The sequence below is a fragment of the Panicum virgatum genome, chromosome 1K (genome assembly GCF_016808335.1).
Source record: "Panicum virgatum strain AP13 chromosome 1K, P.virgatum_v5, whole genome shotgun sequence".
Classification (NCBI taxonomy): Eukaryota; Viridiplantae; Streptophyta; class Magnoliopsida; order Poales; family Poaceae; genus Panicum; species Panicum virgatum.
This window is the reverse complement of record NC_053136.1, coordinates 4765735-4787978: the sequence shown is the minus strand read 5'-3', so window position 1 is coordinate 4787978 and position 22244 is coordinate 4765735. Positions and strand designations below refer to the sequence as shown.

Sequence of the window (22244 nt, the reverse complement as noted above, 5' to 3'; positions counted from 1 at the left end):
GTCTTCCAGGTGGAAAAAACAACTCCAACCGAGCCACTAAACGAGCTACCATTTTGTGGAGGCCACCAAATTTTGGCCCAGAGCCCCTAGAACTGGAGGCCCTCTATTCCCACCCGACACGTGGGCCCCACTTCTATTTTTTCATCTTTTCCCTCTCCTCTGGTTCGCTCGCGACACGGGATCTCGCGGAGTCGTGGTCGCGGCTCTCACGCCGTCCGTCGCCGCCACCATCCCGCCTCGCCGTCGCCGGAGATCCTCGCCCGCTGCCGGTAGACTCCCCGCCATGGACGGATCCACCCCTCTGGGGGACGGACGGCCGGCTTGGAGCACCGACAGCGACGGGCCGAGCCGGACAAGGCCGCTGCTGCCTCGCGGCATCTTCGGCGACGAGCGCCCTCCTCGGCCGGCCGCGCCTACCTCGGCATCCAAGAAACGTCGGTCGACATTCGTGGCACCCACACGGCCGGCAAGTCCTCGTCCCGGCGGCGTCCTACCTCGCCAGAACCACAACGCCGGGGTCGATCCCGGCGGCGTCCGGCCACGCCAGGTCCCCGACGCACCCGGCGCCTTGCTGCCTCGCCAGCTCTTCCAATCGCCTCCACCCGGCCCCCTCCTGCCTGCTCCCCTGCGCCATGAACCATATCGCGGCTCTGTCTTCACCGGCGCCGGCAGGAAGGCCCAAATGCCGAGCTTCTCCGAGCCGGCACAGCTTCCGTCGCACCAAGTGCAGAAGACGTCACGGGAAGCTGCCGCCACCGCCTCGGACACCCGAAGAGCCGCCTCAACGACTTCACTCCAGGACGATGGCGACTACTTCAGCTCCTCCTCGATGCCATTGTATGACTGGAGCCCTACCCTGACTGCCGACAACACCATGCAGGTAGGAGCAACTCCACCTAGTTCTTTGATATTGTTTGCTTTAAGCAGATACACATTGATTGGTGATATATCATTTAGTTCTCATGTTTTAGAATGCCCTGGATCATTCATGTTTAGTAATTCAGTGGAATCAGTTGGTAATTCAGTGGTTGCCTGAAGCCAGAGATGAATGGGTAGCTGGCTTCTGTATCAAGTTCAAAAGCATAGAAGCCAAATGATAAATGGCATATCAGCAGAATGAAAGGATTTAGGATTGATTCTCTTTTTTTCTGCAGTTGTCTGTTACATCTCCCTTGAATTATGCCAGTGAGCATTAGCTTTGAGAATGATAAATGGCACATATATCAATAGAAGTGAAAAGGATTTAGGTATTGTTCCTTGATATTTTTCACTGTCGTTTGTTTGTTCTGTACATAAATTTTATGTCAATGGGCTAGCATAAGGAAGTCTGGATTTGAAGTACATAAATTCCCCCAACCGGGAATGGAACTTCTTTATGAATAGGAAGTCTGAATTTGATAGCCTCATGCCCTCATGTGTTATGCCTGGTTCAGAAACCTTGATGCTAAAAACTGCTGGAAAAGATGTAGAAGTAGAACAGCATCTGAATCTGCAAAAGATGCTGCTGCAAGTGATGTTAAGTTGCCCATGGACAGTAGCAATAGCATGCTTTTTATTATTGTGAGCTTTAATTTTCTTGTCTAGCTAGCTGCACCACTTGAAGACTCTGTGATAACAACTGACTAGCCTCTGCATTATAGGACCCAATGGACAGTTCTCAGCCATTGGTGGACATGCTGACACAAGACTCTGAAGCTGATCTAGAGGTTCTCACACAAACACCAATCCTAGATAGTGGCAGTAGCAGAGGGCGGGGAGGAAACTACAATCACAATGAAGACATCCAGTTGTGTTGGTCTTGGATGGCCATAACATTTGACCCAAGAATAGGAAGTGATCAACCAAAAGGCACATATTGGAATCGGATAGCACAACACTATCATGAGAACAAGACTTTTGTCTCTGATAGAAATGTTACCTCCCTTGAAAAAAGATGGAATGGCATCCAAAGGGAATGCATTCGGTTTCAAGAATGCATCGAGAAGATAGAACGTCTCCGTCCAAGTTGCGTTCCGCATACAGAATATGTAAGTTTGTAAATTCATGACTTCATCAAATGCTTCTCATTCTCTAATTGTTGATTTCATCTTTGTTGCAGATCAATTTAGCGCAAAAATCCTATGATGAGGCCAAAGGTTTTCCTTACTTTCACTGCTGGATGGAGATCCGCCATACCGAGAAGTTTCAATCAGCATATGAAGCAATGAAACAAGCCCAAGGAAAGAGATAAAGTAAGTCCACGACCCCATCGCAAGAAGCACAAGAAGATGACCGTGAACCTTCCAAGCGACCTCCAGGTCGCAAACAATCAAAACAGAAACAAAAGAGGAATGATGGAGAAGATGAATATGCCGTGCAGCTTGTAACATTTATACAAATGAAGTCAGAAGAACATCAGAAACGCGAAGAAAGATGGAAAGCTGAGAAGGACCTCGAAGAGCGGAAGTTGCTATGGGATCAAGAACAAAAGATCATGTTCTGCAACACCTCCAACGTGGATGAAAGCCAAAGAGCATATGTCAAGACAATGAGGCAACAAATAGCAACAACCAAGGAAGCATTACTCAAGGCATCGGGGGGAGGTTCCACAAGTGAGCAGGGCAGCGGAGGGGACGCTGAGGAAGCTGAGTCTCTCATGTGAAGACCATTTTTAGTTTTGGGTATGTTCGGTTTCAGTTTGAAAACTGGCATCAGGATTTGGGGAAATTCAGAGTTTGTGTGCTCCTTATTTAGGTCTACCTGATGCAGTTTTGTACCTGAACATCTATTGTAATGTACTTGCGAGTTATCTATTTCTGAAATGCTATATGATAATTGAACTCAAACATAGTTATCGGTTTCTTTTGTACCTAGTCATTTGGCATTGGGCTGGCTGGTGCTGACTGTTCTTATTTTCCTGTCTGCCTTGAGCTCGGACTCCATATGTGCTTTCATGACTCGAGCTTTCTCCGTTTGTTCAGTAATGTTTCTGGTGATGTTTCCTCATGGAAGTCCATTACTTTTTAAACTGATTATTGTTCACTGAGCTAGTGAGCTTTACATCCTATCTTTTGCCATACAAACTACTCTGCCAGCTGCCTCTGTCTGAACTGCAGAGGAGACTCGTCTCTGAAGTCTGAACTGAACTAGTGAGCTTCAACTTCAAATACGGAGTACTTATGGAAGAGGGTTCAGATTCTGAACTAGTGAGCTTCAACTTCAAGTCTGAACTGCTGCAGTTTGTTGTAACATTTAAGATTGTTCCTTGCATGGTTATCAACAAGTGTTTATTTCAGTAGTACTTTTTCTATAGTAGTAGTCAGCTGAGTTGAAAAATACCAGTGATTGTCAGCATGTCTTACATGTGGCCAGTAGTCACTTAGATAGCGAAACCAAGCAGATTAAGAAGTTTACAGAATTACTACTGTATTATTATGGTTGATACAATACAGTGCTTTCAGAACAACCAAGTCTGGTGTACGTCCTAAATAAAAAAAGTGCAACAGATAAGCAGTAGAATACCAGATAATTGTCTTCTTTCCTCCAGAATGAAAAGGAACTCAGATTTCAGTACATAAGCTGTCTGTGTTCTGAATGACAGGTTGACCTGATAATTGTCATGTTGCACATCTTTCAGGTTCAGTACATAAGGGACTGCAAGATTATTTTCACAACACTAATAATACAGTACAACTTAACAGTACAACTAAAATCAATTGTCAAGCAAATACAGCATTAGTTTGGATGCTCAGGCAATGCTAGTTTCATTTTACAGAAGTAATCACATCAGTTTGGATGCTCAGGCAGCCTTCTTGCAGCCTGCTTTTTTCCAGGGGCCTTCCAAGAGTGGAAAAATTCGACAGAGGTAGGCGCGAATGATTAGGGGAGGCAGGTGAATTCGAAACAGCAAGTAAATAAAGGGAAAGAGACGAAAATTTGAATCAGGAAACAAGAACCGACCTAGCAGGTAGCTTCCGTGTTCGTCTCCAGAGCTTCGGATCCTGCTTGGCTGGTGGAGCAGATCAGAGCAGAGCAGAAGCAGAGCACAACCGCAAGCACACCAGCAGGCTTGCAACCTCTCACTCTTCCTTTCCTCCCTGTGTAGTAAAGTACATCCCGCTAGAGCTGGAGCTGGAGCTGTGGCGAGGAGGAGCTGGAGCTGGATTCCCGCAGACGGGGACGGCGAGCGGAGGGGAAGCCGACCGGGAAGGAAAAAGGGCCAGCGAGAGCGACGGGAAAGCGGAAGGGTAGCAGCTTGTAGGGGTCCGGCCGGCGCGGCACGGGCGAGGCGGGCGCGGCGGCGCGAGCCCGAGGAGAGGGCGGACGGGGGAGAGTTTCGCTGACGGCTGGGTGGCATTAGTCAGATTGATTTAGTGGCCTTCATTTGGTCGGACTAACCGGAGTCCGGAGAGAATTTCAAACCCCTAAATTTTATGGGCCAACCTAAAAATACAAAATAGAGGGCTATATTTGGGCAGCCGGCTGGAGATGCTCTGATCGGCTCACTCTTTCTCCTCTTTTTCTCTGCATCAGTCTTATGCCCAAGATGTGCAGTGCACCCCCAAAAACACTTTTGCAAATTGTCATGCTTAACCTAGAGGAAACATATGTATAATGTTGATCATCTTTTTAACACGATTCAGAAATTCTTACACTGACGCTTAACCAGATGATTTAACGATTCTAGTAAACTTTTCCAAGGGCCAATCGGTAGTTGCTCTGTCTTTTTCATATTAGTTGGGAAGGATTTTGTACATGCCGACCCAATAAAGAAAAAAACAAGGAAAATAGCAAAACAAAACAAAACAACTACTGTCTCTCGGAATTGGATTGTCATCAACAATACAGGCCACATTGATTAGCCATTCGTCAGCGAGCCGCTAAGAGATAACAGTAGCATGTAACAGGACGATTTGAATGGAGTAATGAGCCACTGAAAGCTGGCCAAAAGAGAGCTAGGGCCTTTGAGGCAATGGTAGGAAAGGATCCTGTTCTTTTCTTGCTCTTTCTTCCATCCACAGACGTCGAAACCACTTTGCATCACAGAGAGACACACATGGTGCCCAATCACAATCAGGATTGCAAGGCGAAGAAGAAATCACGCGCTCCTTGCGCCGCTTGCATGTGGGCTGTGGGGGCGACATGTCTCTTCCTCTGTTTTAGAATCACATTCCTGACGGGGATACACATGCAGGCAGTGGGGCTGGGAGTGGACCTGAAAGCTAAAAGCGCTGCGAAACTTAACCGGGATGCAGCTTGCGACCTCTACCATAGCCTGATTCTCTTGCCCGGCCTCTACCCACTGCTGGAAATCCTAGCAATGTTGCCATAGAAATCTCTGATCTTTTTTCTTTTTTGAAGGATAGAAATCTCTGAATTGGTTCTGCTTCTGATACTGAATTCAGTGTTAAGTAAGCCCTGGGCCTGCAGAAAACAAAGAAGATATCCCCCTGTATTTATAGACAAGCCCAGCTCACCAACCTTGTGTTCTGGACTTGTACTCCTGCGCCACACACGCCGGCTACTCTACACAAGTACACAGCAGCTCAGTTCAGTAGGCCAAGTGAGTGAGCCTTGTGTCGGCTAGGCGGCATGGCAATGGCGACCGGCCGGCCGGGAAGCAGCAGCTGGAGGAGTGCCGTGGCCATGGCAATGGTGGTCGTCGTGGCCAGCAGCGTGGCCGGCGCGCGCGGGCAGCTCAGGATGGGGTTCTACGCCCAGAGCTGCCCCGGCGTGGAGCGGCTGGTCGGCGCCTTCGTCCGGGAGCACGTCCGCCGCGTGCCCACCGTCGCCGCCGCGCTGCTCCGGCTGCACTTCCACGACTGCTTCGTCAGGGTACGCGCGCGCGCGCTCGCCGTCGCGCTCGCCGTCGTGTCGTCCCAGTGCGCGCGCACCGCACTGTCTGACCTTGCGTGATGTGTCCACTCCAGGGCTGCGACGCGTCCGTGCTGCTCAACTCGACCGCCGGCGGCGTGGCCGAGAAGGACGCGCCGCCGAACCTGACGCTGCGCGGCTTCGACTTCGTGGACCGCGTCAAGGCCCTCGTCGAGGAGGCGTGCCCCGGCGTCGTCTCATGCGCCGACGTCCTCGCGCTCGCCGCCCGGGACGCCGTCGCCGCCATCGTGCGTGACCTCGTAGCGGGCAGCGCTTCCTTCACTTGTGGCTAGCCGCCGCCCTGAACCTTGAGGCGCTGACGGTGTAGCTGTTGCAGGGCGGGCCGTCGTGGCGCGTGCCGACGGGGAGGAGGGACGGCACGGTGTCGAGCATGCAGGAGGCGATCGACGAGATCCCCAAGCCGAGCATGAGCTTCAAGGAGCTCGCCGACATGTTCGCCAGCAAAGGCCTCGGCGTTCGCGACCTCGTCTGGCTCTCAGGTAACAACGTGGCTCATCAATCATCACGCTACAGTAATGCACGCATGATTTCACATAACAATTGATCATTTACTTGCAATGCAAACTAGTCACTAGTCAGCACACATAACACTTGATCATTATCTCAATCAGGGATCATTCGAAAATCATTATCTCAATCAGGCTCTGTTCAGAACACATGGGTTTCATTAATGTTAAGTTCTGAAAGAAGAATAAAAGCGGTGTGATTTCAGAGAGGCATAACTGCACAAGAAGCAGTAGGCCGGAAACTGAGAGATGGCCTGGCTGTGATTGCCCCATTCCTTGTGTGTTGAGTGGGCAACAGTAGCACAGGCAAAAGGAGCACGAATAATGGTTTCCTTTCGCTGCCTATCTTAAAGCGGATTGCCGGATTCCCTGAGGGAAATAAACCCAAATTTACTTTCAGATCCGACTCACTTATGCTTACCAGCTTCCTGTCCTCTCCAATGCGCTGCCGGCGCCTATATGGCTTGAGATTCATAGTTGAGCCCTGACTTTTCATTTTACTGAAATTACTTAATTCTAGCTGTTCAGGAGAAAAAGTGCCTGAATTTTGTGCGCACTGTTTTACAAGTCACTGCATTTTTAACTTGTCCACTTTGATTTTTTTTCTGTTCCTCTAAATACGTGCATATATGTGGCCTGACTGCCTGAGATTCATAGTTGAGCACTGGACATTCGCTGTACTGAAATTACTGAATTTCAGCTACACCTAAATTTTAGCCCTACGGGTGCATGAATTTTGTAAGCGCAGCTATATAGGTCACTGCATTTTAGCTTGGCCATTTTTAATGTTTCTTCAACAATATTAAACTGTTCAAGTGTTCATCAGCAACTCGACAGTCAGCACTAAAACTGCATAGAGAAAAGTCAGCGTCCACATCAGCAGCTCGATTTCCAGCACTAAAACATGCGGAATCTTGTCTGATCAGGCGCGCACACGATCGGCATCGCGCACTGCTCGTCCTTCGCCGACCGCCTCTATGGCCACCCCGGCGCCGGCGCCAGCAACGACACGACCGACCCGTTCCTCGACGCCGCCTACGCGGTGAACCTCCGCCGGCGCAAGTGCCGGGCGCCCAACGGCGGGTACGCCGAGGACGCCATCGTGGAGATGGACCCGGGCAGCCACCTGAGCTTCGACCTGGGCTACTACCGCGCGCTGCTCAAGCACAGGTGCCTGCTCCAGTCCGACGCCGCGCTGCTCTCCGACGCGGCGGCGCGGGCCGACGTCGAGAGCGTCGTGGCTGGACCCGACGAGGTCTTCTTCCAGCTCTTCGCGCGGTCCATGGCGACGCTGGGGACGGTGCAGGTCAAGACCGGCGCCGAGGGGGAGGTCAGGAGGAACTGCGCCGTTGTGAACTCCCCCTCCAACTGATTGTTTCCATTCTTTCTAGGGATCGTCATCAGTGGGGGATATGCCAACTTGCTATCACATTTTGGTCATTTGCAGCCGTTATAATTCTACTGAAAATTTTGTGAAGCATCCTCTTTGTTGTGTTTGATGTTAACTGTAGAAGAATGTTGCTGCTCTTGTGTTGCAATTTGCAATCTACCAATTGCATATTGAGCTGCATGGTTCAACCTCCCAAACGTCAAAGAAAGTTGGTAAATTCGAGCACACACACTAGATGCTGCATGCATAGATACAATCAATATGCTTGAAACTACATAGATACAGAGTGACAGTGTTTTGCAACTGACTAAATTCAGCATTGTTCATGATACTACATAGGGCAATTCTGCCCGTTTATCAGAAAGGATCTCTGCATGAAAGTTACATGCCCATTGCACCTTCGAGTAAGCTTAGAGATCACGCAAAAACTATTGGTAGAGCTCTGAGACGCCCAGGTGGGCTGAATGGGAAGAAGAGTCCTCTGCTCTCTGCTTGATCTTTTTAACACTTCCATATTGTGTGGCATCAACGCAATTGAAGAAAGCAAACCTCCAGGACATGCAGAGAAATAATGCGCCAAACCATAGCCAGAAACCAAAAACAACACCGGCAATTACCCAATAGCACAACGATAGGGTTTCATATTCTTGACCGTGTATGTTTACCCCAACCAATGGTGACCTGGGAATCGAGTTGTTACATGTAGTGTTCAGGGGAAATCCACATAGTCCTGGATTATTGCTATAAATTGAGGCATCATCAAGAGTTCTCAGTTGATATCCTCTAGGTATCTCTCCTGATAAATTGTTGTTTGAGAGATTTAGTGAAGTTAGGGACAATAAGTTTGACATGCTCAAAGGAATAGGGCCTTCAAGTTTGTTCCAAGAGAGGTCAAGACATTCTAAAAGTGTGAGATTGCCAATGTGTTCTGGGATACCTCCAGATAGATAATTTCCTGACATATTCAGAGAACGAAGACCTCTTAGATTTGTCAGCTGCGAAGGGATCTGACCAGAAAGAGAATTTCTTGACAAATCTATATCAATCATAAAGTCAGCTGCTGACTGAAAATTATAATCTCGTCTCTTCCAAACTATGTCAACTTCACCGTAATATGAATATATAATTTCACTAAGTCCATTGTCAATGTATGTTTCCTTTATGGGCTGGCACATTGAAGACATGTTAGCGAAACTATTCGGTATTGAACCTGTAAAGTTATTTTAGATAGATCAAGTAGATGGAGATATGAGAGCTGTGAAAGTTGCCACGGGATACTTCCATGGAGCATATTTGATCGTAGTATTAGAATCCTCAACAAAGGATTGGTCTCTCGTATCCATGGAGGAATTGTTCCAGAAATCTTATTGTTTGCAAGATCTAGAATAGTTAGGTTTTTGAAGTTCTTCAACATTGCTGAAAAGGATCCCGTGAAGTTGTTGTTGGATAGGTGTAGTGAAATTAGTGAAGACGTGGAATTAGTCATCACGGTTGTAACTTCCCCAACCAAAGTGTTGCTAGACAAATCCAAGAACTGAAGATTCCACAAGCTCCAAATGCAACTAGGGAGCTCTCCAAATAGTTGGTTGTGTGATAGATCCAAGACATGCAAAGCATTACCTAGTTGGCATAATATGGGCGACTCCATGCCGTTGAGATTAGAAATGGTACCTCTGAACTTGTTGTGAGACAAGATGAGATAACTGAGCTGTGTGAAGTTGCATATAGATGCAGGAAGCTCGCCCTCAAGATGGTTGGTGCTAACGTCAAGGAGTTCCAAAGATGATACAGCACCAATTTTTGATGGTACTGTTCCAGTGAAGTGATTCTTTGACAAGTCCAACCAATATAAGAATGTGATGTTTCCCAGCTCCGCAGGGATTGGACCAATAAAATTATTGCCATGGAGGTAGAGAACCTCCAGGTTAACCCAGTTGTCGATTTGCGGCGGGATGCTTCCACTGAACGAGTTGTTGGACAAGTCGAACAACTGGAGCATGGTCCAATTTGTAAACAACTCCGGTGGAATGACACCGTTGAGATTATTCCCACTTAACTCGAAGTATCGTATTTGTTGCATCTTGGCCAAACATGGTGGTATGCTTCCATGTAACTGATTTTGTGACAAGTCCATAAACTCGAGGCTAGTAAGGTTCCCAAGTGATGCTGGGATCGGCCCATGTAACTGATTCAGTGACAAGTCCATAAACTCGAGGCTAGTAAGGTTCCCAAGTGATGCTGGGATCGGCCCATCAAGTGCGTTGTTCCATAGGTGAAGAGTACGCAATTCAGATAGCATCCCCAGCTCTTCCGGGATTCCTCCGGTGAGATTGTTGTTGTAGAGACGTAGCTCTTGGAGCCTTTGGAGCCTTGGAAGTGAACGCGGTATTGTACCCGAGAATTCATTGTGTGACAGATTAAGATACCGTAATCTGGGGATCATCTCTGGTAGTGAGCTTGGTATATGCCCTGAATAGGAATTAGCTGATAAATCGAGCCACCTCATCCTACGACCAGTGCAGTTGAGGACAAACCATGGGAACATGCTGTTGAGATCATTATTAGCTAGAGATAAGGTCTTCAAATCGGGCATAGGCAAAAACTTTCCATATTTTGGGTTGGTCAAGTGGTTGTTCCCCAGATTAAGCCTGGCAATCCCAGGGAGCTGACTGAGTTGGTAGGGGACGGCACCAGTGAGACTGTTGCTGCTCAAGTCCAGAGAGGTGAGATTGAGCAACATGAAGAGGTTTACCGGGATGGTACCAGCGAGGTTGTTACTGCAGAGGTCAAGCTTGGTGAGATTCTGGAACGCGGTCGAGTAGAAGGCATCAAGCTTGCGGCTGATCCCTGCACTGGGAAGCTTGAGCGCAGTGACGTGGCCGGCAGCGTCGCAGGTGACGCCGAACTAGGAGCAGGTTGGATGAGCAAGCGACCACGAGGACAGAGATTTGGCTCCAATCAGAGTGGATTTCCATCGGAGAAGTGCTTCTGCTTCTGGGTTGATCGCCATAGCCGCGCATGCTATTAGCAAGAAAAATGAGATATGGAGGAGTTGCTGCAGCGCCATGGCTAAGGCTACTCTTGGGTGGAACTGAAGGTGGTAAATTGATTGGATTGCATGCATCGCTGCACCTTTGGGAATAGCAAGAACGCCCCAATATAAAAGTACTCTAGTAGTGAATACCTTCCTACCGGTAGTCAACATCCGGATAGCTGTAGACTTGCTCCACCAAGCCTGCTGCCGTGCTGCGGCTGGATTTTGTATCTCCAGATTATCATCCCTTTCCCTAATATCAAAGATTTGTTCTTTTAGTAATCGGAGGTGCTCCAATTGTAGAGGATTTCTCCCTCCACCCTATTTTTAGTAATCTGCTAGAGCATTGACTGCCAAAAATATAAAAAAATATTATAGATGGAGGTTGGAGCAACCAACCGGGAGTTTGGGTCCTCCACGAGTTAATTCAAAAGGATAACATACTTAGTAGAGTCATATGTTCTACGTAGGTGAGAATAACAAGGAAGTTATGCATGAGGCAAGAAGTGTAAAAACCGGGACTAATAATCTAAGTATTTAGTGCCAGATTCGTAGTCCTTCCATAACCAAGACTAAAAAGGTTACAATCGGAACACTAGCCGATTCTCTAGTGGGTATGGCACCTTCCGATTCTCTAGTGGGTATGGCACCTGCAAGGCTGTTGGTGCCCAAGCTCAGATAGGTGAGCCGTGAGCGTGGCCAGAGCTTGTGCTGGAGTTCCATCAGTCAGTGTTCCCGGCGTGCACGCCGGACAAGCAGATGGGGGCTCCACTGATGACTTACCGGTCATCAGTGGAGCACTCATCTGCTTCCCTTTCTGGCCTGCTTGCAAATTGCATAGGGGAGACGCAACAGCTTGTGCAGAGAGGGCAACCGAATGGAGGAATCATGCGCGAGCACCACAAGATAACCATGTTGCTTATCACAGGCAGCAGGGATGCTCTTTATACGAAGACATTGTAGCACTGCAAACTTGCGAAGAAGAATGTACTAACATTATGTCACCTGCACCGCCTCAAATAATACGATTATAAAACATATCAGTATTCACGTGCCGCAAACAGCACAGCATGAACAGAAAACATCCAAACAGCGTTAAGCACGATGGCATTGACGAGATTAGCTACCTCGGGGTATATTAGGTACAGGTAACAGGATATTTCGGGTCACATCCACGAAACATGTTGAGCTACACCTTAGCTGTCAAGCTTAAACAGCGTCCACTATGGGTCGCCACTAGAGAAGATGTTTCTATGTAAGGTAAATTCCCAATACCAGACACATTTGACTTTACATGGGCAGGAGCTAACAGACCAGTATCACCTCTACCATCTCTACCATCCACTTACTCCACGTCGACTTCCTCATCATCACCCTCATTCTGGAAAAGAAAACAGAACAAACTGTGAGCATACTTTCACCGGATCTACAGAAAGAAATTAGGAACAAGTTATGAAGTGCAATTTGGTATAATCGCATGGGCAAGGTTTGTCATTTCCAGCAAAGATGCGAATTTTCAAATTTTTTAATCTTTTCTTCTAAGGATGTAGGAAGCAAGTTTAGTCACCTGCTCGTAAGCATTAAGCACTGGTGGTGGCTGTGGGGGATAGCAGGCAACCTAGTTTCACAGCCAGCACCATTTTCTACTGATGCGTTTATTGGATAATGCCTAGCCTCCAGTTCAACAGCTTTAAATAGATCATCAACAGCATGCGCAGCCATAACAGTGGAGGGTAAAACATGTCTGGCTGGAGAATCTTTGACCTGAAAGTTTAAAAATATCTACTCAATAAAAGTTTGAACTCATACTACACAGAGCTTGAGTCATGTCAACAGGACTAAAATGGGCTAACATGATCGATGATAAAGGAAGCCTATAAAATTTTATATTGTGCTCTCACTTGTAACAGATAAGCAAGAGAAAAAGGCAATGAGCTGTCAACCTTAAACTTCACTAACTTGTTGGCGCAAAATTAGGGCCAACACACACGAATGCGCACGATCGTGCAGCGAGCGACGGCACAGATGCGGCGCCAATGCTCAAGGCGGTCAGACCGGTTCGCCGGCGAAAAACGGCGAAGTCCGACGAACGCTCGCCCGGGAGAGACCCCGTCAGGGCAGGCGCACGTAGGGTTGTTCTAGGATCGGCAGGCCACCTAAAACGCCTTCAGACGTCGTGGAGACGAAGGAAGAACAGCAGAAAAGGGTTGGAAGGAGCTAGGGTTTGGAGATAAAAATAGAAACAATAAACATAAAGAAAAGTAATGTATTGATGTGTTTTTTAATCGATTGGATGTCTCAATCGGTCGTGGCCCTTTATATTTATAGGGTGGGTGGACTTGTCCCGCAAGAAATTCCATTACAAGATCTAAATCTATGAAAATCTCTAGTTGTACTCGGATTCTGCTTGGACCGGTCAGACCGGTCGGCTCCTGCCAGATCGGCTACATCGTCACAGACCAGTCAGACCGCCTAGGGCGACCGGTCAGACCGGTTGGTCTAGTCTGCTACCAATTTTGGTCGTCAACATATGCCCACATGTTCTTTGGCAAAGCTTGCGTGCCAAAGAACACTCTTCTGGACCAAAATTGTCTAAAGGCGATGATCAACGATACATCGGCCATTTTTTGTGCTAAGGGCGATAAAAATTATCGGCCATGTCTTGCTTTTCTTCAAGTTGATGATGAATCAATTTGCTTCGGTCTCCAAACTTTCTTCATGGCTATTGGCTTTGTTGGCTTGACCTCCACTTCTTGCCCCATCGTTTCTTGTTTGCGTAAACGTTGCAATCTTCGCTTTTGGGTACGAGACAAGCCTGAGGGACACCACCTCGGCTATAAATATTTTGAATCTTGTCTCACGTCTTCTTTGCTGCAATTAAAGTCTCTTTTGACCAGATCATTGCTAGCAACAATCGGTCTTTGTGGTGAAGCATAATTTGGATACATAGGAGGAAATTGAATATAATATAATTGCATATGCATCCTACTATAATCCATAGGCGTATAAAAATAAGGATGAAACCAGAGAGTAAACGGCCCATAACAATTATTTTGATGTGAACAACAAACCGATTGCTCTTGAAGTTTTAACGATAAGCTCACATCCTTAGCTTCATCTAATCGCTTCTCCTTCTGAATAACTTCTTGCTTCTCATACTTAGCCAAGAGTTCTTTAAAACTCAGTCTTGTCTTGTTTCTGGAGAAACTCCCAGATTCTCTGCACGCACCAGTCAGACCGGTCTTCGTACCAGTCAAACCGGTCGTACCGCCTCTGGAACCGGTCGGACCGATAGATTTGTTGTCGGTCTTCCTTTTGTCTTGCCCCCCGAGCGTTGAAGGATCTCGAGAGATTTTGTTATGCTGCATCTTCTTCTCAGGTCTCTCTTCTCCAATGATCACGTCTTTTCCCTTTGTTGATTCGGCTTGATTCGGCCTTATTAAAACTTTGGAATTTTTCAACTCAAGCACATGTGTATGCATTGGAAAAGGATTTTGATCGACTTGCATTCCAGAAATAACTAATCATCCTTCGTCTATGGCCAATTGTATTTGTCTACGAAGAACATTGCAATCATTTGTAGCATGAGAGAAGGTATTATGCAATTTACAATAAGCACGCCTCTTCAACTCATCTACCGATGGAATAGTGTGAGAACTTAATCTTTCCAAGCCTTGCTAATTCATCAAAGATTCTATCACACTTAGACACATCGAAAGTGTATTTAACTTCATCATGCCGATTTTTTGGAATCGGCTTTAAAGAAGTACAAGTGCTAGGTTTATCGCTAGGTGACCACACAAATTCAGCAGCATAAACCTCACTATTCTCATCGTCTGAAGAATCACCATGAATCATATGCATACCAAGACGATCAGATTTACACTTAGACTCTTTGCTTCGGCTTTCTTGAGCCAAAGCCCTCTGCAACACTTGATTAACAGTTAGAAACTCATATCCTTCTAATTTTTCTTTAATATGAGATCTCAAACCATTAAGAGCTAATTCGGCAAGATCCTTTTCAGAAATAACCAAGCTATAACATCGGTTTTTGTATCTCTAAATCTTCTAATAAATTCAGCAACCGACTCATCATACTTTTGCTTAACCGATGTTAAATGACATAGCCTCAACTCATTTTCACCATTATAAAAATGATCATGAAATTTACGCTCTAATTGAGACCAAGTTTGCACAGAATTAGGAGCTAATGCCGAAAACCATGAAAAAGCAGTGCCAGATAAAGACAAAGGGAACATTCTAATTTTCAAATGATCAAGACTCCCATAAATTCCCATTTGTGCATTAAACTGACTAACATGCTCCCTGTAGTTCTATCCTCTCCAGTGAATTTAATAAATTCTGGTACTCTAAAATTCTGAGGATATGGAATAGAATCAAAACTCTCAGGATTAGACTTTTGACAGACTAGAGTTTCGTCCTTCAATTCTACGCCGAAAGTTTCTTTAAACATAACAGCCAAATCTTTCTTATGCTTCTCAAGTATTTGATTAAAATAAGAATCATTTGGCATTTGAACATTGGTATTAGAGCTATTCGGCACATGCGGTATATGATTCGGTTGTGTATATGGTATTTGCTACAAATGTCCATTATTTGGCATTGTACCATATGAATAACCTGAACCCTGAGGAGGCATAGTGTATGAATTATTCATTCGGCTAAAGCCAGCCGAAACAAAGGTACACTAGTAATTGGTTCAGGAGACGATGGATATGCAACTAAAGCTCCAGAACCGGTCCTCCATGACCAGTCTGACCGGTCTGCGAGACCGGTCCGACCGCTCCATGCGCGTGATACTGCTCTGGAGTTCTCTGATCATAAAAATTCATCGGCATGCCGTATTGGGGCGCATGTGCTGCCGATGATTCAAGATGCATAGTACTATGATAAAAAGTGCCATCAATATTAGGTCTAGGAGTACCACTATCATCAATCAAAGGTTGCTTGCCTAATGATTTATCATATTTTGAACAGTAGCAAGAATCTTTTCTTGACCACTAACCAACAATTGACTAATTTGCTCCAAAGTAATGGGCGATATTGCAGCACTTACATTGGTGTTAGATTTGGCCTGCTCCTCCTCATCTGAAAGAATGACCACCTCCTTGTCTTTGGAGACATCACCCTTCCGATTCTTGGAGAAGTGAGACAAGAACCACCGACGCTTTTCTTCGATTTCTTTTTCTTTGCACCGTGTGTTCTCCTCTTCGCACTCCTTGATGAAGGCTTCATAAACTTGACGATCCTCGGGTGGCAACTCATCAACAGATGGCATGCTGATATTATTGACGTTGATCTCACCGAGATCCGACAGCTTCACCATGGTAGTATATGGAGTAGATTAGATCGGTTTTACAACCAAAATCTTTCTTCCCCAGCGGAGTCGCCAAAATTGTGTTGGCGCAAAATTAGGGCCAACACACACGAATGCGCACGATCGTGCAGCGAGCGACGGCACAGATGCGGCGCCGATGCTCAAGGCGGTCAGACCGGTTCGCCGGCGAAGAACGGCGAAGTCCGACGAACGCTCGCCCGGGAGGGACCCCGTCAGGGCAGGCGCACGTAGGGTTGTTCTAGGATCGGTAGGCCACCTAGAACGCCTTCAGACGTCGCGGAGACGAAGGAAGAACAGCAGAAAAGGGTTGGAAGGAGCTAGGGTTTGAAGATAAAAATAGAAACAATAGACATAAAGAAAAGTAATGTATTGATGTGTTTTTTTGATCGATTGGATGTCTCAATCGGCCGTGGCCCTTTATATTTATAATGTGGGTGGACTTGTCCCGCAAGAAATCCTATTATAAGATCTAAATCTATGAAAATCTCTAGTTGTACTCGGACTCTGCTTGGACCGGTCAGACCGGGCGGCTCCTGCCGGATCGGCTACATCGTCACAGACCAGTCAGACCGCCTGGGGCGACCGGTCAGACCGGTTGGTCTTGTCTGCTGCCAATTTTGGTCATCAACATAACTCTTGTCCAAACAGCGCATTCAACTATACCAGCAAGAGAATATGATACACATAACTTATCAGAAAATTGAGTTAATACACGAGAAATACTGCACCTTGTCAATGTTGGCAGAGGAAACAACATTGACTATTTTATCCTTTTCATCTTCCCACAATTTCTTCTTCAAATATACGGCTTTTGTTGGCTCGGTTCCCAAGCTTGGTTTATCAAATTCTGCATCAAGATATGTCCTTTTCTTTACTGAAAAGGAGCAAGATTAGGCATGAGACCACAACCGATACAAAGACGCACCCTTAAACACAACATATAGAAAAGGAAATGATATCGAAATGTAAATTAGTTTTTTTTTTGGTGGGGTGGGGGGCTCCCCAATAAACAACATTGACCATTCAAACAAATTCTATAGTAATACAGTCAAATAGGCGTACAGAACTACAGATATTATATTTTGAAAATACCTATCATAACCTAATTTTTTCAGATGGTCAAAGTTAAGGATGTTGGTAACTTCATTTAGTGTTTCTATCAAGGGTTGGCCAACTTATCAAACCGATTCCAGTGCTTGAAGTTCAATAGAGGAAGTTTTAGCAGCTAGGGAGGGCACACTTAGAATCCAACTACTGAGTACTTTGAAAGAAACATTACTTAAAAGTAAAAGTGATTCACAGATATTAATGTGAAAGAAACGTTACTTAAAAGTAAAAGTGATCCAACTACTGGGCACACTTAGAACCAGTGCTTGAATATTAACATAGTCATCATTGTACACTTTCAGAGACAGACTAATATACCCACCGGCTTTTGCTTCTTCACTTGTTGAGTACGGGATTGATCTCTTCTTAGCTGTAGCAGCATTTGGGCTCCTCTCAGAAGGCCCATTTGGATCTTCATCAACATTCATACTGGAAACCTCTTCATTTGCAACACGCTTCAGAATATCTGAAGCAAGCAAATCACCAAGTCTCTCAAAACGAGCTTGTGACCTGCACAGCTCCAATTAGTCAGTAATCATAAATACGTAATAATGTAGATATAAAGTGAAATGGTGCGGTAAGACACATTAAAATGCTATCCAATTGTTAGTTTAAAAGTGACAAAACACAATGTACCTTTTCAATTCTTCCTGTGCTTTCAAAAAGCGAGCATGAGCTTTAATGAACTTCTTCATTTTTGAGGTCATCCTACATTGGAAATGAAATAATGTGAGAATAGAATACATGATAACACCATGGAGCTATTTGTATAACCAAGAGGCAGGCCATTTACACGTGCCAGATTGTATAAGTACCTGTGGCATTCCTCTTTCTCCTTCCTTATCTGGAGTTCAAGATCGTTTACTCTGCTAGAAATCTTGTGCACTTCATCATTTTTCTCATCCAAAATGATCTATGAAATGAATAGTAAATATTAGCGTCAAGTTCAGAAGAGAGGTTAGAAAATGGAAACTGGATAGAGAAGAGAGGTTAGTAAATATTATAGTTCAGAAGATCGAGTTATTATGGACACTGGATAGATTTCAGTAAGTGTAAACCATCATGGACACTGAATACTCTTCAATGAACAAGATACAAAGAGCAAAAAGCAGTTATTGCAGGCAGCACCAAAAATAAAGCACAAATAATGAATTTGTTGAATAGAGCCATTAAAGCATGTTCATGTGTGGAATGATTAACCTTACAATAGCAAATAGCCAAGCATCACTTATTGCAATTAAGTACCTATAAGTACCTAGACACCAAATTTATTAGCCAGTGCATTGGTAGTGTAATAACAGAACAGGTTTACTGTTCTGATGCATGAAACCCATGCATCATCTTTTCAAAACTACCATCGAAGCCCACATGGTTCACTAGCTGTAATAGTAAAAGCAGAGAAGCTGACCTCCAAGCGGGATTTATCCTCACGCAGAAGTTCCATATCTTGTCTTTTTTGTTTCAGCTGCAGAATGATCCTAATATTAATTATAAAATGGCAGGGTGTCCCAAAGATGACTTGCAGCTATACATTGTATTATGCACCAGACCTGTATTTCTTGATCCTCTTTATCATTAGCACCTAAGAGTGCCTCCTTTTTTTTATCATCATTTTTGTCGGAGATACTCAAGCTCCTAGATGAGTTGGTTTCTCCATCATCAGGCTTCTTCTCATGCCTCCTTTCGCTGAGAAGAGAGGTTAGAAAATGGAAAGGTAAATTATAATATCAACATGCTCAGTCTTCCACATTCAACGAAGGTGGAGAACCTCAAAATTCAATAAAATAAGAGTTCTTCAAGGCATTTTAACAGCAGAGGCAATTTTATTTGTGAAAAGTGGTATGATCTTTTTTCTGAGAAGTGCATTAAGAATTGAACACATTAGATAATCGCAAACATATAACACATGTCAAGAATCTAGTAATCATGGACATAAAATAAAGCATAAGAAAGTTCTACATGTTCTATAGGGACAAATGTTACAAGCTTGTGTCAATACAGTCGATACATATAATATGGGCAATTAAACGCCACAAATGCGAGTCTATAAGATTAAAAGTTATGATTTCAGAGTATATTTTAACATATTGTTCAATGATAAAGCTTTGAAAGCTATTCGAGCTTCTTCAAAACATCAAATGGTAGGTAACAATGAGGAAATCGCATCATAGAAACAAAGAAACAATGGATAATAAATATACAATCAAAAGTATGAGCAGTGACAGATCTGTCAAAGTATATCTACAATTGAATGGCTCGATCATTTATTGGAATGCATTCATACCTCTTCCTGCTGGGGGACCGTGAATAGCTAGATTCTGCAGTAAAATTATCAAAGTTTTAATAACCTAAATACACGTTGAACATGGAGTTCAATTAAAATGTACTACTGATTTTAGAATAAGAAGGCATTATTTACCCCTTTCTTGAGAAACCGCTCGTCGGTCATGACGGGAACGATGACCCCTGGAATCCCTGTCAGGTGAATGCCTCCTATGAGGCGAGCGCCTTCTATCAAACCTGTCTCTGAAGTCACCGCCTCTATAGTCTCTGCTCCCTAAAGTCGAGATAGAGCAAGATTTATACAGGGAAACATACAACACAAAACGAAAGATGTATCAATATGGAGATAGGCCACCCATAAGCCTGTAAGCTTACCACAACATTTTTGAGCTACAAGATAATTCAATAAGGAATAAGTAGAAGGGTCTCCAGAATAATACCACTAGCCAGACCAAAGTAGGGCCGGAAATTAAAGCATGAGTAGATGCCAAAATATGGTATGATACCACAGATGCACCCATTAAGATGATACCAAACTCATAATGTTGATTGTCAGAAATCAAATTGATGGAAAGCACCATGAACAACCTCAAATCCCAATATCAGCATATAAATCTATTATCATTTGTCCAGATATCTTCTGCAGTGACTTGCAAGAATTACAGTAACTTGCAATTCCAGGCTTCCCAATGGAACTAACTGAGTAACTGATGCACGATATTCAAAGATACAAGCTCAATTAACTGTTAAAGCTGCTAATCACATGATCATAGCACATCAAATGTATATGGACATCATTCAGTGGAGTCCATCATCCAAGATACTGACATGACCACCTTCTTGATGTAGGACAAGCATTAGAGTCACAACAAATCGTTGAAATGCCAATTGGAGAATCTATTAAAAGGTCGTCTTATCCTCTGACAGCAGTTGAGTCTAATAATCTGCCCAGGAGTCTGATAATTCAAATGGTAGTTAAATCAAAAGATAACCAGTAAGAATGCCATCTAATTCTGCAACAAGCTTCCACTTGTTAGAATTTTTTATCTATCTGCAGCAACTGAGGTCGAACTCAAGCACTGATATAAAAAATTTAAAAATCACACGAACACTTTAAGTTTATACAAAATATAGAAATAACGCTACTACGAAAATCATGAAGCAAGAAAAAAGTTCCCTTTGAATCAGACACCCTGCACCAGTGCCGGATTCTGACACCCATGTCGAATTCCAAGCGTTATTTGGCATGATTCCAAATGATCTGCCAAATTGGACACCCACACCGACACTGACACCCCCATATATCTGTGTCCATGTAACACCTTAAAACTCTAAAGTTGCCAACCATAAATGGTCCAATCATACATTCTTCAGCCACTTGCTATCCCAGCCAAATTGACCTAATTCTTCCCTTCTGTAATAACAGATATCTGTATCAGTGACTTGCCGTGTATGACTTTTCCTTTTTTTTTTTCAATGGCACACTAACACCTCATACAGTCCACCGTGCATTGTTCTTCATAAGCACATAAACCACATGGATTACATGACCAACCATCTCATACCATCCACATGTCATGTTCTTCAGAATCACATAGATTAGGGTAACAACCATTATCAAAGGGTCCATTATTCATTTATTCGTACTGCTTGTGAAATGGCACACAATCTTGTGGCCGTTCAAAAATTATTCATTTATTCGTGAAACCTAACCAATAAAGCGCTCTGTTTCCAACAAACACTCTACTCCGTGGTACCATACCACACAACCAAACCAACTGCTTGCGTCTAGTAATCTATACGTCTAAACCTACCAACAAAACAACCAAATAAAGAGAACGTGCTGAAATTTCATAGAACGACATTCACAATCAACCACAAACCATAAGCCCCTATCGGGATCTGATCTGAGAAGATAAATACTCAACTGGGAAAAAAAGAGAGTAAAAAAACCGAAAGAGTGTAGAATGGGGGGCACAAGGAAGGACTGTGTATACCGGCGCGGGGCGGGAACGAGGTGCGGGAGCCGGGGAACCGGCGGAGCTCGGAGCGCCCGTGCGCGAAGCTGCAAGGGTCGCGGGGGCAGCCGCCGCGCTGCCACAGGGAGCACAGCTTCGTCTTGTACGCCGGCCCGCGGCGCGGAGGGTCCAGCATCCCGGGCGGCGGCCGATCCCCACGCTCGCGGCTGGGGGATTCGCGGTCGGGCGATCGATCGCGCATTGTGCGGGTAGGGTTTCGAGAGGTGGAGGGCAAAGCCCTAGAGCGGAGGCGACGAGGAAATGGAAAAAGGGTTGTTCGGGTCCGCGCAGTGCCGCCGGCAAGGCGAGGAGGCCGTGATGAGGCGGCATACAACGAGCCTAGGCACCTAGCCGTCCGATCGTTAACGAGTGGTTGGGATTGTGTTTTGTATGCTAGGTGTGGTCTCTTGTTAGCGATCTTTTGGGGTTGGATAAATGAACACCACAAATCAAGGTCTTTTTTTATGCAAAAACAGAGCTGGAGTCGCTTTGGTGAAGCCACAATTTATGGCTTTTTCAAAACTAACTGTGGCTCCTCCAAAACTCCTCTTCTAAAATATTCTCTCCGTTCCAGTGCGCGGACCAGAGATAATAATGTTGCTTACTACAAGCAGCAGGCTGCTTAAACTTATACGAAGACATCGTAGCGTTACAGCATAGCATTTCAAGTTTG

At 45.0% G+C, this 22244-nt stretch overlaps 2 protein-coding genes, 1 long non-coding RNA gene and 1 pseudogene across 3 annotated transcripts; 1 reads left to right on the top strand and 3 right to left on the bottom strand.

Annotated features, from left to right (window-relative positions):
• Positions 1-3388: 3388 nt before the first annotated feature.
• LOC120659141 lies at positions 3389-4337 on the bottom strand. The gene is made up of 2 exons (XR_005668921.1): positions 3940-4337; positions 3389-3816 (listed from the first exon to the last, which is right to left on the bottom strand). It is a non-coding gene; the product is annotated as an uncharacterized LOC120659141 (long non-coding RNA).
• An 885-nt stretch (positions 4338-5222) lies between these two features.
• LOC120659037 (peroxidase 3-like) lies at positions 5223-7995 on the top strand. Its single transcript, XM_039937139.1, has 4 exons — positions 5223-5814; positions 5910-6101; positions 6191-6353; positions 7307-7995. The coding sequence occupies exons 1-4, from the start codon at positions 5572-5574 to the stop codon at positions 7750-7752; spliced, it is 1044 nt and encodes a 347-aa protein (XP_039793073.1). The 5' UTR covers positions 5223-5571; the 3' UTR covers positions 7753-7995.
• A 25-nt stretch (positions 7996-8020) lies between these two features.
• On the bottom strand, positions 8021-11035 carry LOC120658914 (probable leucine-rich repeat receptor-like protein kinase At1g35710). The gene has a single exon (XM_039937063.1). The coding sequence runs from the start codon at positions 10508-10510 to the stop codon at positions 8930-8932; it is 1581 nt and encodes a 526-aa protein (XP_039792997.1). The 5' UTR covers positions 10511-11035; the 3' UTR covers positions 8021-8929.
• A 757-nt stretch (positions 11036-11792) lies between these two features.
• Positions 11793-21872, bottom strand: LOC120658792 (annotated as a pseudogene).
• Between the last annotated feature and the right edge of the window lie 372 nt (positions 21873-22244).

Coding starts and splice junctions, on each gene's coding strand:
- LOC120659037 (XM_039937139.1), top strand. CDS start 5,572: ATGGCAATGGCGACCGGCCGGCCGGGAAGCAGCAGCTGGAGGAGTGCC. Junction 5,815..5,909: donor TCCACGACTGCTTCGTCAGG/GTACGCGCGCGC, acceptor TGTCCACTCCAG/GGCTGCGACGCGTCCGTGCT. Junction 6,102..6,190: donor GGGACGCCGTCGCCGCCATC/GTGCGTGACCTC, acceptor TAGCTGTTGCAG/GGCGGGCCGTCGTGGCGCGT.
- LOC120658914 (XM_039937063.1), bottom strand. CDS start 10,510: ATGTTGCTCAATCTCACCTCTCTGGACTTGAGCAGCAACAGTCTCACT.